The sequence below is a fragment of the Antennarius striatus genome, chromosome 18 (assembly GCF_040054535.1).
Source record: "Antennarius striatus isolate MH-2024 chromosome 18, ASM4005453v1, whole genome shotgun sequence".
NCBI lineage: Eukaryota > Metazoa > Chordata > Actinopteri > Lophiiformes > Antennariidae > Antennarius > Antennarius striatus.
Genome location: NC_090793.1, coordinates 2421084 through 2434663, shown reverse-complemented (window position 1 = coordinate 2434663; position 13580 = coordinate 2421084). Strand labels below are relative to the sequence as shown.

The following is a 13580-nucleotide window of genomic DNA, read 5'->3' as shown; positions in this document are numbered from 1 at the left end:
CACCAGTTCAACGCTACGAGTTGCAAAAAACAATTGTGAAAGATGGCTACACGGTACAAGGCTTTCACGGCTGAAATGGCCGCTACAATGAGACAAATTATCCGTGAAGAAATAACAGCAGCATTGGCCAAAAGTTTCGAGCCAGTGAACAAATGTTTGGAGGAGTTGAAAGGTAACTTGACTAAATGCGAAGGCAAAGTAGCTGCACTGGAGAAAGCTGCGGGTTATACTGATGACAGACTGTCTGAACTTGAACGTATATGTGACATACACAAGAGTGTAGTTATATTTTTGTAATATTAGATAATTGTCTTGTACTTTGAATAGCCTTCATGTGAATTGAGAATAAATGGGGATCTATATTCTAGGAATACACCTGTTCCACATTCCGCCACCAGGTGGCCGCTCCGTTTCCAGAGACAGGTTAGCTCGGTGCCTACGTGACGTTCTTCTTCAGATGACCAAGGAAGAGAGGATAACGAACACCGAAACCGACTCTGTCCCGTGTTTTCCCTGTTTATTCAGGTAGGTATAACGCTGGCACATGAAAAACATTTATTATGAGCACTTTGTATTATAAAACAAAACTTGACTCAGTTTTATGCCAGAAATGACATTACTTTGTAGTAGTTTGATGTATGTAGCGGAATCTAGGGTTTTATGCTAACTTTCATGGCAGCAGCCATTCCGGCCGTCCGCTACGTGACATGTAGGTGGTTTTCACTGAGGTTATTTTTGTTGCTCCTTTAGTCTTAGAAGCTCCTGTTTTGTGTTGTGGATGTGTGATTTATTGTTTACATTGAAAGAGTACATTTCCGTTTTTTGTATATTGTTAATTCTCTCCAGTTTTGCCTTGAAGTGCATCCAGTTGTCTTTATACACTATATTATACCGATACAGTGTTAGCCTGTTAGCAGAACAGAAGGGATATTGTGTTTTGTTCATGGTTATTTCTTGATTTATCTAGTTACATGATGATAGAAATGATTACATGATTCTATAAATACTTTAATAGTGATGTGATGATTAAAAACAATACAGTCATTAGGGATGTGACGGTACGAAAACAGAATAGACTAATTCTATGCAATTCTAAGCAACATGATTGGTAAAAATCAAACATTATTACAGTGTATGGATGCTGACAAATGAAAACATATGGGAATATGGACGTGTATGCAAAGAAGAATGTATTGAATTGATGATGAAACTATGGAGAAAATATGTGTCATTGATATTTTGTGAACATGATTTATGATTGAAATGATTCGCATCTTTGATTTGGCAAAAGTTTTACGCCGGATGCCCTTCCTGATGCAACCCTCTGTATTTATCCGGGCTTGGGACCGGCACAATAAGACACTGGCTTGTGTCCTCTTGCCGCTACATTTGATTTAAGAAACATGATTGTTAATAAATAGAGATGACCAAGGAAGAGAGAATAACTTACACCGAAACTGACTGTCTCGTGTTTTTCCCTGTTTATTCAGGTCTACCTAGCAGAGCAGTTTAAAATATAATCTGTTTTACTAGCCACACCCCTGGGGCGTGTAACATATACAACAAATGATCATTGAAGAAAATAATACATCAAAGAAGAAGATTATCCAGCTGGGGAATCACAGCCGCAAAACCTTTGGCCTGCCGTTGGATGTGGAAGCAGGTAACCCGACTACGTTTACAGAAAGACTGCTGCGGGAAGTGTTTGCTGTGGATATGGTTGGAACCGGCCCAGTGATCAGCGTGGCACATCGCACTGGTCCCGAGAAAAATGGCTCGAGGTGCATGATCGCAAGGCTGCATAGCTTTGAGATCAAAAGGAAAATAACCCAGAAAGCAGCTGAGTTACGTTCGTTCACGTATAACGGGAAGAGAATCTGGATCCATTCTGATGTCAGCGCTGAAACAATGAACCTCCGAGCAGAGTTTAAAGATATAAAATCAGAGCTATTTGAACACAAAATAAGATGCGGCTTTATCCAGCCAACTGCAACATTGATCCTGACCTTTCGTGAGAAAGTGCACAAGTTCACTACTGCTAGAGAGGCAGAAGATTTCTTCGTTCGCTACATTAAAAACATTGAACCTGATGAAGAGGAGGACGTGAACGGGGCATCTGACAAGGATGAAGAAGGAGAAGAGAAGGGTGATGTCGCATCTCAAAAGGAGGATAGCGAGTCTGATAAAGTTGGCGAGGAAACTGACATGACAAAGTGATACAACATGGAATGGATGCACGGGTCCAAACTCAGGTACTGTCCTAATAATACTGTTTATAGAAGTTGGATCCTTCAAGTGAAATGAATGGGATGGAACACTAATCAATTTCTATCACTGGACTGAAAATGGAGATGAAATGAGGATATATATTTATTTATTTTTTCTGTTTTTACTTTATATTTTTTCCCCAATACTTATGCTAATTCATTTCTTTTCTTTTTCTTCCCAGTGCTCATTTATTTTATTTTTACGCTATAATTTTATTCGTTATTATTATAATTTTTTTTTTTTTAAATATATTTATCTTTACTATTATATTTTTTTAAAGTTAGATAATTTTGATTTTGACAGAGGCTCAATAGCTATCAGGGTTGTGTCATGTTGCATGTGGTGGCATTAGTAGTTTACTGTTGAACATGATGAGCTGGTGGTGCTGCCGTATGTATCATACCATGAAATATCCTTTTGCATATGTCATAATGCCATGTTGGCTGATGGTGCTGGCATATGCAACATGCCATTTAATGTTGTGTTGCATGTGGCGGTATTATTAGTGATGTGGGAAACGAGAATTGGCCAAATGTAAAGTGGGATGGGGGTGGGGCGAGAAGACAAGGCTACACTATGCAAAGTGACAAATTATGTGTGTGATTGGTTGTGTGTGTGTGTGTGTGTGTGTGTGTGTGGTTGTGTGTGTGTGTGTTACGTGTCTTACACAATTACAAAATTATGTTACTTATCTAAATAAGAAGAAAAAGCAATCGTTTTATGTGAATAAAATAGAAAATGTGAATAATGACAAAAAGAAAATGTGGAATGTAGTAAATGATATGATGGGTAGAAACCCTAAAGCCTGCCCGTCTTATATCGAAGTAGATGGAACATATTTAACTAAACCAGTTGATATTGCTAATTATTTTAATGATTTCTTTCAGTCAAAAATCAACAGTTTAAGAAGCAACATGAAGCATCTAAACACACACTCATCAACAACATTAATTGGGAATTTAATGCAAAATAAGGACTGTAGATTTAAAATTGAAAAGGTAACTGCTAATGAGGTTGAGGGTCTGCTTGGAAAATGTAAAGATAGACCACCAGGTGTGGATAACTTGGACATAAAATGTATTAGCTTGGTTTCCAGTTTAATTTCTGTTCCTGTTTGTCATATCATTAACTTGAGTATTGAGAGATGTAGATGTCCTGATGCTTGGAAAATAGCTAAAATTATTCCTCTGGACAAAAATACAGCTGCACCGTTCTCGGAGGCTAATAGCCGCCCTATTGGTTTGTTACCAGCTTTAGGAAAGGTAATGGAGAGAATTATATTTCAGCAAATTCAATTTTATTTTGATGTATATGGTTTGAACACAGATTATCAACATGCTTACAGGCGTCACTCAGCATGTACAGCATTGACACAGATGACAGATGATTGGCAATGTGATATTGATAATGGAAGACCGGAAGGGGCTGTTTTACTTGATTATAGTGCAGCGTTTGATCTGATTGATCATCCTTTACTATTAGGAAAGCTTAAAGAATATGGTTTGACTAGACCTGCATTAAAATGGCTGGTGAGTTACTTAAGTAATAGAAGGCAAACTGTTTTTTTTGATGGTAGCTTATCTGATGTCAGTACTGTTAACTGTGGAGTCCCCCAGGGAAGTTGCCTAGGGCCTTTATTGTTCTCGATTTTTATGAATGATCTACCTTTAATACTACATGATGCTCAAATCTCAATGTATGCTGATGACTCAACCATATATGTTTCAGGAACTACTGTAGAAGAGATCAATTCTATTTTAGAACAAGAATTAAAGTCAATAGTCGAGTGGGTGGATAGTAATAAACTTGTGCTCAATGCTGGTAAGACAGAGTCTATATTAATGGGGACAAAGTATCAGTGGAGATCTGAGCCCACTTTGAATTTAAATGTCAATAATATTCCCATTGATCAAGTAAAAGAGACCAAACTGTTAGGTATTACATTTGACAACATTCTATCATGGTCACATCAGGTTGACAACATTGTTAGCGAAATGGGAAGAGCTGTATCAGTTCTGCCACTAGATGTCACTAAACAGGTCTTGAATGCCTTAGTTTTGTCACAGCTTGATTATTGCTTTATCATTTGGTCCAGCGATACAAAGGTCGATATGAAGAAATTACAAATTGTTCAAAATAAAGCAGCACATTGTGCGTTAAACTGTTCCTACAGAACTAATGTAAAAGATATGCATGATAGATTACGATGGTTGACTGTTAGTCAAAGGTCTACCTATTGTTTAGTAAATTTCATTCGTAACATAATAGCCACTCAATCTCTAAAAATAATTCATAAAAGTTTATTGAAACATTCTTCCAGTCATGAATATCAAACGAGACATGCAATAGAGGGGAGGTTCAATTTACCTAAAGCTAGGACTTCTGCTATACAGAAAACTGTCATGTATAGAGCTGTTGTAGGGTGGAACTCACTACCAGCATATATAATACAAGCGAACACAAAAGAAGGCTTCATAACCATGGTAAAACGGTGTCTTTCAATATTTCATGAACAAGACTGAATGCGTTTTAACTGTATTCATTTTTTATTTGTATTGATTTGTTTCTATATATGTACTTTGAATCTTGTTTTGTTTATTGAATTCTGTTTATTTGGAGGGAGAGAGATAAAGTAAGAAAATAGGGGGGGGGGGGTTCCAAGTTTTACTGTTTACAGCAATAATAACCCACTCACATCTTGTCCACAGCAAAGTTGAACGCAACCACTTTTAGGTGGGGTGCAGAAGTGGCTGATTTCCATTTCACAATTAGGTACAGGCCTGGAAGAGATCCCAAAAACAATAGAACTTTGGTCACCAGGGGGCAGTGGTGGGATCACAGGTTAAACCTGTACCAGTCCGTATGACGTGCGCGCTAGCCGGGCTCCCTTCATAACCGAGAAGGAGCTTTGGTGAAAACGGTACACTACTCCACCGTCTCCTTCATTTATAACATTTCAACTTGTTTTCCAGGTGGGTAATCCTTCACAACCACACAAAGATATCACCTGATGTTTATGTCGCTTTTGGTAACGTTTGTGCTTTGATTTGGGTCGAATTTATGTATAAAATAAGCTTGTAGAGATTCAAGAACTGTCACTGTGTGTACTGGGTCTCGTTAAGATGGCGTCTCCCCACGTGGGGTTCCGTCATGGTTTTGGGGTATCACTCCTCCATTCTTATAGTTAGACTTATGTTTTGATATGTTTAATGGCTGGCTCCATTTTATTATTTTGTGTACATACTAAGTAAGCAGTGTTACCCTCTACTGAAGGGAATGGTTTAAGACCATGAGGCAGCTATGCAATGTCAATATGTGTTCGGGGTGATTACTGGTACTGTTTTGTATTGAGTCCTGGTGCTAGTAGCATCTTTACATATTAAAAGTGCACTTTAAAATGCAAAGTAAATTAATGACAAGAAGAACTGATTTTGGAAAACGAGTAATGTTAAAGGGGAATGCCAAAGAGTTTCAGAACGTGTTTATTGTTGAAATGTCTTGTGAATCAGTATGATATATTGGATGTATTTTGGACTGATAATGAATGTTCTATGGACATGTAAATGTGAATGTCTAGATAGACAGTGAAAGATACAGTGATATGGATGCTGGGTAAAATAATTCAAATTAAAGGACAAATGCAGACAGTATTGGTTAGAGAGGGAATTTATGGTGAAATGTGAATGATTGTGAATAAAATATAACCGAGAAGGAGCTTCAGTGAAAACACTACACTACTCCACTGTCTCCTTCATTTATAACATTTTAACCTGTTTTCCTGGTATCATATTGTTGTGTCCTGTTACGATGTGTTACAGTGATTGACCGACTGTGGGCGCTGTGATTAGATTGATTAAAAAAAGAAGAGAGAGAAGAAAAATAAAGAGTAAGCACGTTGTCGATACCGAAGTCTCTCGGCTGCATTCTACATTTCATTGGCACCGAATACCACACATATATCTGTTGTTGGGTGCCACATCCTGGTACCTGCAACAATTAGAGTCTGTAGGAAACGCACTACAGATACTGAGCAAACATGTTCAAACTTAAAGGGTGTCATTAAAATATTTTAACACGTTTTCTTCACATTTTTCTTCCTGGAGACGTAAAACAGGATCTTTCCAACAGAATCATCACAGCTGTCTTCAAACCACATCGCTGGTTTAACAGGAGTTGATTCAAACACGTCACCATCATTCCAGTTCAACACTTCTGCTGCTGGCTTGTTGGTGGTTCTTCCAGCTTTCCCGTCGTCCTATTGGTCCTCCTAGGGTCAGGTGACCTGACGCTACCTTGAGATGAGATCTGACAACCACTAGAGAGTTGTCTCTGCTGTTTATCCTCAGAAAGTCTTTCTCTGCTGGTTGCTGCTAATCTAACTAGTTAACCAGGTGAAGGTTGGATCAAGTTGTTCTGCTGGTTGGTTTATTGTCACAACAAATTCTGCTTTGTAATAAAATCCCACATTTTACTCGTGTCTCATCATTCTCACTTCTTTCACTTTAAACAACGATGATTGAATTTATGGAGCTCAGAGGTTGATCCCATGATCATTGACATGATAAATAAATAACATGATAAATATTTATTTTGATGACTTTTTCTCATTTCATGTTTCTGACTAATTCAAACGTTCCTGTGAACCAGAGAACTGAAACGATTGTTTTTTTTTCCTGGTGCTTTGACGCCACCTGCTGGTTGGATCCAGATCGTCCTGGAGGATCGAAACGTTCTTTTATTTCCTCTTTAAATGCGTTTGAATCTTGTTTTTGTTTGTCTCACATCCCAAAATCTCCTGGAGAAAACGTTTCTAACTACTAACTATGTTTACTTCAAAGTTTAAGATGTTTTAAAGGAATAAAGATAAACTTGTTTGACGTTAAAAGTAGTTCTACAGAATGTCATGAAGCTCAGCGGCGGACACGGACATCACGGACCGTGGGAGGCGGCTGGGGAACACACTCTGGAGAAGGAACGATTCAGCACCTCTATGACATGTTCTAGAATGACGAGACGGACTCGCTATTCAGAGGAGTCAGCGCGGGGGCGGGGGGGGGTCCATCCATCAGGACCGCTTCACTGGGCCTGTCTTCACCGGACGCGTCCTGATGCAGCATCAACGCTACGGATCAGATGATGGGAGCAGATGTCAGAGGAACAGGTGATGCTGACCTGAAGAGTTACCTGAAGGGAAACCACGTGGACTGGAGGTTCCACTGGATCGGGGGGGGGTCAAACTCATTTTTACTGAGGGCCACATCAGTATAATGTCTGTCCTCAAAGGGCCAGATGTCACTAATAAATGTCAGTAAATGTAACTCAGTGTAAAGTGACATGAATGTAACTACTCCTCAGTGATCAGTAACAAGAGGAGCGTCAGCTGATCAAACATCAACAGGGGGGTCACATTTGTGTGGGTCCAGCAGTTTTCAGCGTCCACAGCTCCAACAACACGTCACCGTCAGCAAACTGATCCCCCACCCCCCCATCGTCTGGCGCACTTTAAAATCAGCTCCATTCACTTTCACTTTCGATTCACAGCCTGTGACGTCACCGCTCAGGACGAACTGCCATTGGCTCAGAAGGACGGGGAAGTCCGCTGCTCTCCGTGTTCCGTCCTCACTTCACCCTTGATGGTCGGACTGGAAGCTTCACCAGAGACTCCTGTCGGCTGTTGTGTGTTCGGAGCTGCAGATGCGACAGGTCACCATGACGACCTTGGTTCTGGTGGTTCTCCTGGGAACAGGTGTACCTGGTGCGGCGGGAGGTGAGGTCACGTGATTTCCCGATCGGGAAGGAGAACGACTTTGGTGTGTTTGTAGCCTGCTGGATGGATTCAGGGCTCTGTTGATGGACTTCCTGACATGTTAGCACCTGAGAAATGTTCAGGGGTGACCCAGCTGTCATCTGAAAGCTGAGCAGCTGATCCAGGATCCAGCAGGGGTAGATCCAGGGTAGATTTGTTCTAGGGTAGATCCAGGGTAGATTTGTTCTAGGGTAGATCCAGGGTAGATTTGTTCTAGGGTAGATCCAGGGTACATTTGTTCCAGGGTAGATCCAGGGTACATTTGTTCTAGGTTAGACCCAGGGTAGATTTGTTCTAGGGTAGATCCAGGGTAGATTTGTTCTAGGGTAGATCCAGGGTACATTTGTTCTAGGGTAGATCCAGGGTACATTTGTTCCAGGGTAGATCCAGGGTACATTTGTTCTAGGGTAGATCCAGGGTAGGTTTGTTCCAGGGTAGATTTGTTCTAGGTTAGATCCAGGGTAGATTTGCTCCAGAACCGGTTTGTCCAACATTCTTGACGTGACACAGAACACAGAAACATGACCTCCTTGTGTTCAGACAGCAGACGACAGGAAGGATTCTGATTGTAGAAATCCTTCCAGTTATCAGCTGATCATCAGAAACAACAAGAGCAACAGGAAGGAGACTTGATGAAACCAGAGAAGAACTGACTGAACAACAGACGCCATCAGAACCACTTTACTGGAGCCCAGTTCTTGTTGGTTCTGTGTGCAGGAAAATCAAATGTTTCACTGGTTTATGAAACACAAATCATGTTTCTGTTTCTTTCAGTGACTCACTCTCTGAAGTATTTCCGCACTGCATCTTCTGGAGTCCCAAACTTCCCAGAGTATGTGGTTGTTGGGATGATTGATGACGTTCAGATTGTTCATTATGACAGTAACACCAAGAGAGCAGAACCCAAACAGGACTGGATGGAGAAAATCACAGCAGATGATCCTGAGTACTGGAACCGACAGACCAGGATCGAAGAGGGGAACCAGGAGATGTTCAAAGTCAACATTGAAACTTTAAAGAAACGTTTCAACCAATCTGAAGGTTTGTTTATGTTTCTACTGATAAAATGTTGTTTATGTTTTCATGCTGGAGGAAGTAAACACACACACACACACACACACACACAGACACACACACACAGACACACACACATACACACACACACACACACACACACACACACACAGATACACATACACACACACACACACACAGACACACACACACACACATACACACACACACACACACACACACACAGACACATACACACACACACACAGACACACACACACACAGACACAGACACACACACACACACACACAAACACACACACACACACACAGACACACACACACACACACACAAACACACACACACATACACACACAGACACAGACACACACACAGACACACACACACACACACACACACACACACACAGACACACACAAACAGACACACACACACACACACACAGACACACACACACAGACACACACACACTGACACACACACACAGACACACACACACAGACACACACACACAGACACACAGACACACACACACACACACACACACGCACACAGACAGACACACACACACACACCCAGACGACTGGATGCTGCTGGACTTCACTGATCCAGTGTTTCTGTCCATCCCATAATAACCAGCACTGAGACTGGATCAGAATAACTCCATTGAGTCTCTCTCAGGTTTCCATATTGTCCAGAGGATGTATGGTTGTCAGTGGGACGATGAGACTGGAGAGGTTACTGGTTTTGATCAGTATGGTTATAATGGAGAAGACTTCCTGGTCCTGGACCTGAAGACAGAGACCTGGATCGCTCCCAGACCTCAGGCTCTCATCACCAAACACAGATGGGATCGTGACAAAGCTGACATGGACTACATCAAACATTACTACACCCAGGAGTGTCCTGAGTGGGGGAGGAAGCATTTGGAGAATGGGAGGAGCTCTCTGCTGAGAACAGGTAGGATCACATGACCTGATGGAGTTTCGTACCGACAACCTTCATGTTTCTCTGGTGTTTGTGATCAACAGTAAACAATAAAGGTGAACGACACACAGTCAACACTTCAGATCCATCCCATCAAACAGAAGAACAAACAGTGACTCCTGGTGAGGAGCATCTAAAGTGTGTTTGTGCTCCTCCTCCAGAGCTCCCCTCAGTGTTCCTCCTCCAGAAGACCCCCTCCTCTCCAGTCAGCTGCTTCGCTACAGGTTTCTACCCTGACAGAGCTGCACTCTTCTGGAGGAGAGATGGAGAGGAGCTTCATGAGGAGGTGGACCACGGAGAGATCCTCCCCAACCATGATGGAACCTTCCAGACCAGTGTTGACCTGAACCTTTCATCGGTGGCCCCTGAAGACTGGAGGAGGTACGACTGTGTGTTCCAGCTGGAAGGTGTGGAGGACGACTTGGTCACCAGACTGGACAAAGGAAAGATCTGGACCAACTGGGGTGAGACGGGGGTCGGGGGGTGGAGGTGGAGACACCTTTATTTCCTGCACTTCTGTTCAGGTTGTGACTCGTTGTTGTTTTCTTCTCTCCAGAGGAGCCCACTGACGTGACCCCCCCCACCACCACCACCATCATCATCATCATCATCGCTGTGGTGGTTCTTGCTCTCGTCGTCATGGCAGCCGTTGGGTTCAAGCGTTCCCGACAGAGGACAGGTGACGTCTCTTCCTCCCAGCTGTGACTCTTTGACCTGATGCTTTGACTCAGCGTGAAGCAAACTTCACGGTGGGATGACGAGTCTTTGTTTTCAGCTAAACGTGGTTCAGTTCCTGAGGACAGCTCTGAGCTCTCTGAGAGACTGCAGCCGGGGGTCGGGGAGCAGCCAGAGGTCGGGGCGCAGCCAGAGGTCGGGGAGCACCAGAATGTGATCTGATCAAATCCATCAGGATGAGGATCTAGTGATCGATGGTTATTGATTAGAGTCTGTAGGAAACGCACTACAGATACTGAGCAAACGTGTTCAAACTTAAAGGGTGTCATTAAAATATTTTATCACGTTTTCTTCACATTTTTCTTCCTGGAGACGTAAAACAGGATCTTTCCAACAGAATCATCACAGCTGTCTTCAAACCACATCGCTGGTTTAACAGGAGTTGATTCAAACACGTCACCATCATTCCAGTTCAACACTTCTGCTGCTGGCTTGTTGTTGGTTCTTCCAGCTTTCCCGTCGTCCTATTGGTCCTCCTAGGGTCAGGTGACCTGACGCTACCTTGAGATGAGATCTGACAACCACTAGAGAGTTGTCTCTGCTGTTTATCCTCAGAAAGTCTTTCTCTGCTGGTTGCTGCTAATCTAACTAGTTAACCAGGTGAAGGTTGGATCAAGTTGTTCTGCTGGTTGGTTTATTGTCACAACAAATTCTGCTTTGCAATAAAATCCCACATTTTACTCGTGTCTCATCATTCTCACTTCTTTCACTTTAAACAACGATGATTGAATTTATGGAGCTCAGAGGTTGATCCCATGATCAGTGACATGATAAATAAATAACATGACATGATAAATATTTATTTTGATGACTTTTTCTCATTTCACGTTTCTGACTAATTCAAACGTTCCTGTGAACCAGAGAACTGAAACGATTGGGGGGGGTTTTCCTGGTGCTTTGGCGCCACCTGCTGGTTGGATCCGGATCGTCCTGGAGGATCGAGACGTTCCTTTATTTCCTCTAAATGCGTTTGAATCTTGTTTTTGTTTGTCTCACATCCCAAAATCTCCTGGAGAAAACGTTTCTAACTACTAACTATGTTTACTTCAAAGTTTAAGATGTTTTAAAGGAATAAAGATAAACTTGTTTGACGTTAAAAGTAGTTCTTTCAACCATTTATTCAAACATCAGAACACAACCAATAAACAACTGGATTCTACCAATCAGATCAGGATGTGTTCCAATCAGCGGATGATCGATCAGTCTGTCTGTCAATGCAGGCGACAAGAACAGATGAGGAAAACGTGACGTCACGCGCCCCGTAACGTAACGTCAGCTGATGAGGTCAGAAGGCTGCAGCTCAGGTGACCTCATCCTCACTCAGTTCATGGATCAGTTCAGTCACGTGACTGCAGGTCCATCAGGTCATATCAAGTAAAGGTCTCTTTAATGTGACAAGTTAGGAATGATAATAAGCTGAAAGTTAGAAATTATAATAATAAGAATGACATGGTAAGTTTAAAAGACTGTTGTGAAGTGACGCTCTTATTTTGGGGACTTCCTATTGTGCCGGGAAGTGGTTTTATGTGAATGTAGTTCTCTTGTTCGATTGAGTATAATGTGTAATTTATGTACATGTGTTCAGGTGAGCGTGGCAGGCTCCGGTCTAATAAAAAGAAGATAAACTTGACGTTCTGCTTGTCGTTCGTTACGCCGATTCCGTATGAGCATTTCTGATATGGTAACAGGTTATGGGCCCAGGGCTGAAGATAAGCGAGCGTGAGTAGTAAGTTAGAAGTTCAGCGCAAAGTGTTACGCGATAAAGTTTGGAGCTGAGGAGAAAATTGGCGGGATACAAGATGGCTAGCCGAGCGACTGGACTTTCAGCACCGCAGCTGCTATTCGACGGGTCTGAGGAGAAATACGACCTGTGGGAAACACAGTTTTTAAGTTGCCTACACATCATGGAGCTGAAAGAGACTATCTTGCAAGAACCAGCTCAGCCAAACGATGATGACTGGCGGAAAATGCCGACTGCTACGCCAAATTGGTAAGGCTAATTGATGATAAGAGCCTTTCGCTAATCAGACATGAGGCTGCTGAGGATGGCAGAAAAGCACTCAAGATATTGCGAGAACATTATGCGGGAAAAAGCAAACCGCGAATCATAAACATGTACACATCGCTTACGAAGTTACGCATGTGTGAAAAAGAGACTGTGACAGACTACTTGATAAGGGTAGAGAATATCATTACAGCGTTAAGAGAAGCAGGTGAAACCCTGAGTGATGGACTGATTGTAGCCATGGTGCTAGGCAGGCTACCAGACTCATTCAAACCACTAGCTGTGCATGTGACACAGAACGAGGACAATGTCACTTTTGCCGACTTCAAGAGAAGACTGCGAATTTACGAAGAGTCTGAGAAAATGAGAATGACCGAACCCAGTACAGATAACGTGATGAAAACGCACGCAAGACAAAGCAAAGGCCAAATCAACAGAAAAGATGAAGATGCGGATATCACGTGCTACAAGTGTGGGACAAAGGGACACATGGCGCGAAAATGCTATAGGAGAGTGTGGTGCAATTACTGTAAGAATGCCACGCATGCAGAGTCAATGTGCAAGAAGAAGAATGGACGAGATGGCGCCAGAAAGTTTGTGGAGAAGCAAGACGGTGACCGCGATTCCCTCTTCATGGCCAAATACGTCCAGAAAGAAAGACCACTGGATAATCCACCTGCTAGACAGCGATGGACAGCAACGCAGAGCGCAGCTTCGGGATGCGCTCTACATGCCTTCATACC

The 13580-nt window shown here is 42.3% G+C and overlaps 1 protein-coding gene and 1 long non-coding RNA gene across 3 annotated transcripts; both read left to right on the top strand.

The window, feature by feature from the left end:
- The first annotated feature begins 463 nt into the window (after window positions 1-463).
- On the top strand, window positions 464-6739 carry LOC137612021 (uncharacterized). Its single transcript, XR_011038818.1, has 2 exons — window positions 464-525; window positions 1491-6739. It is a non-coding gene; the product is annotated as an uncharacterized lncRNA (long non-coding RNA).
- A 1137-nt stretch (window positions 6740-7876) lies between these two features.
- LOC137612020 (major histocompatibility complex class I-related gene protein-like) lies at window positions 7877-11512 on the top strand. Of its 2 annotated transcripts, none has more exons than XM_068340317.1 (6): window positions 7877-8035; window positions 8849-9115; window positions 9792-10070; window positions 10259-10561; window positions 10654-10776; window positions 10873-11512. In XM_068340317.1, exons 1-6 carry the CDS (start codon window positions 7963-7965, stop codon window positions 10992-10994), a joined length of 1167 nt encoding a protein of 388 aa, XP_068196418.1. In that variant the 5' UTR covers window positions 7877-7962; the 3' UTR covers window positions 10995-11512. The 2 variants fall into 2 exon arrangements, with proteins under 2 accessions (XP_068196418.1, XP_068196417.1); XM_068340316.1 differs by having other exon boundaries at window positions 9750-10070.
- The last annotated feature ends 2068 nt before the right edge of the window (window positions 11513-13580 follow it).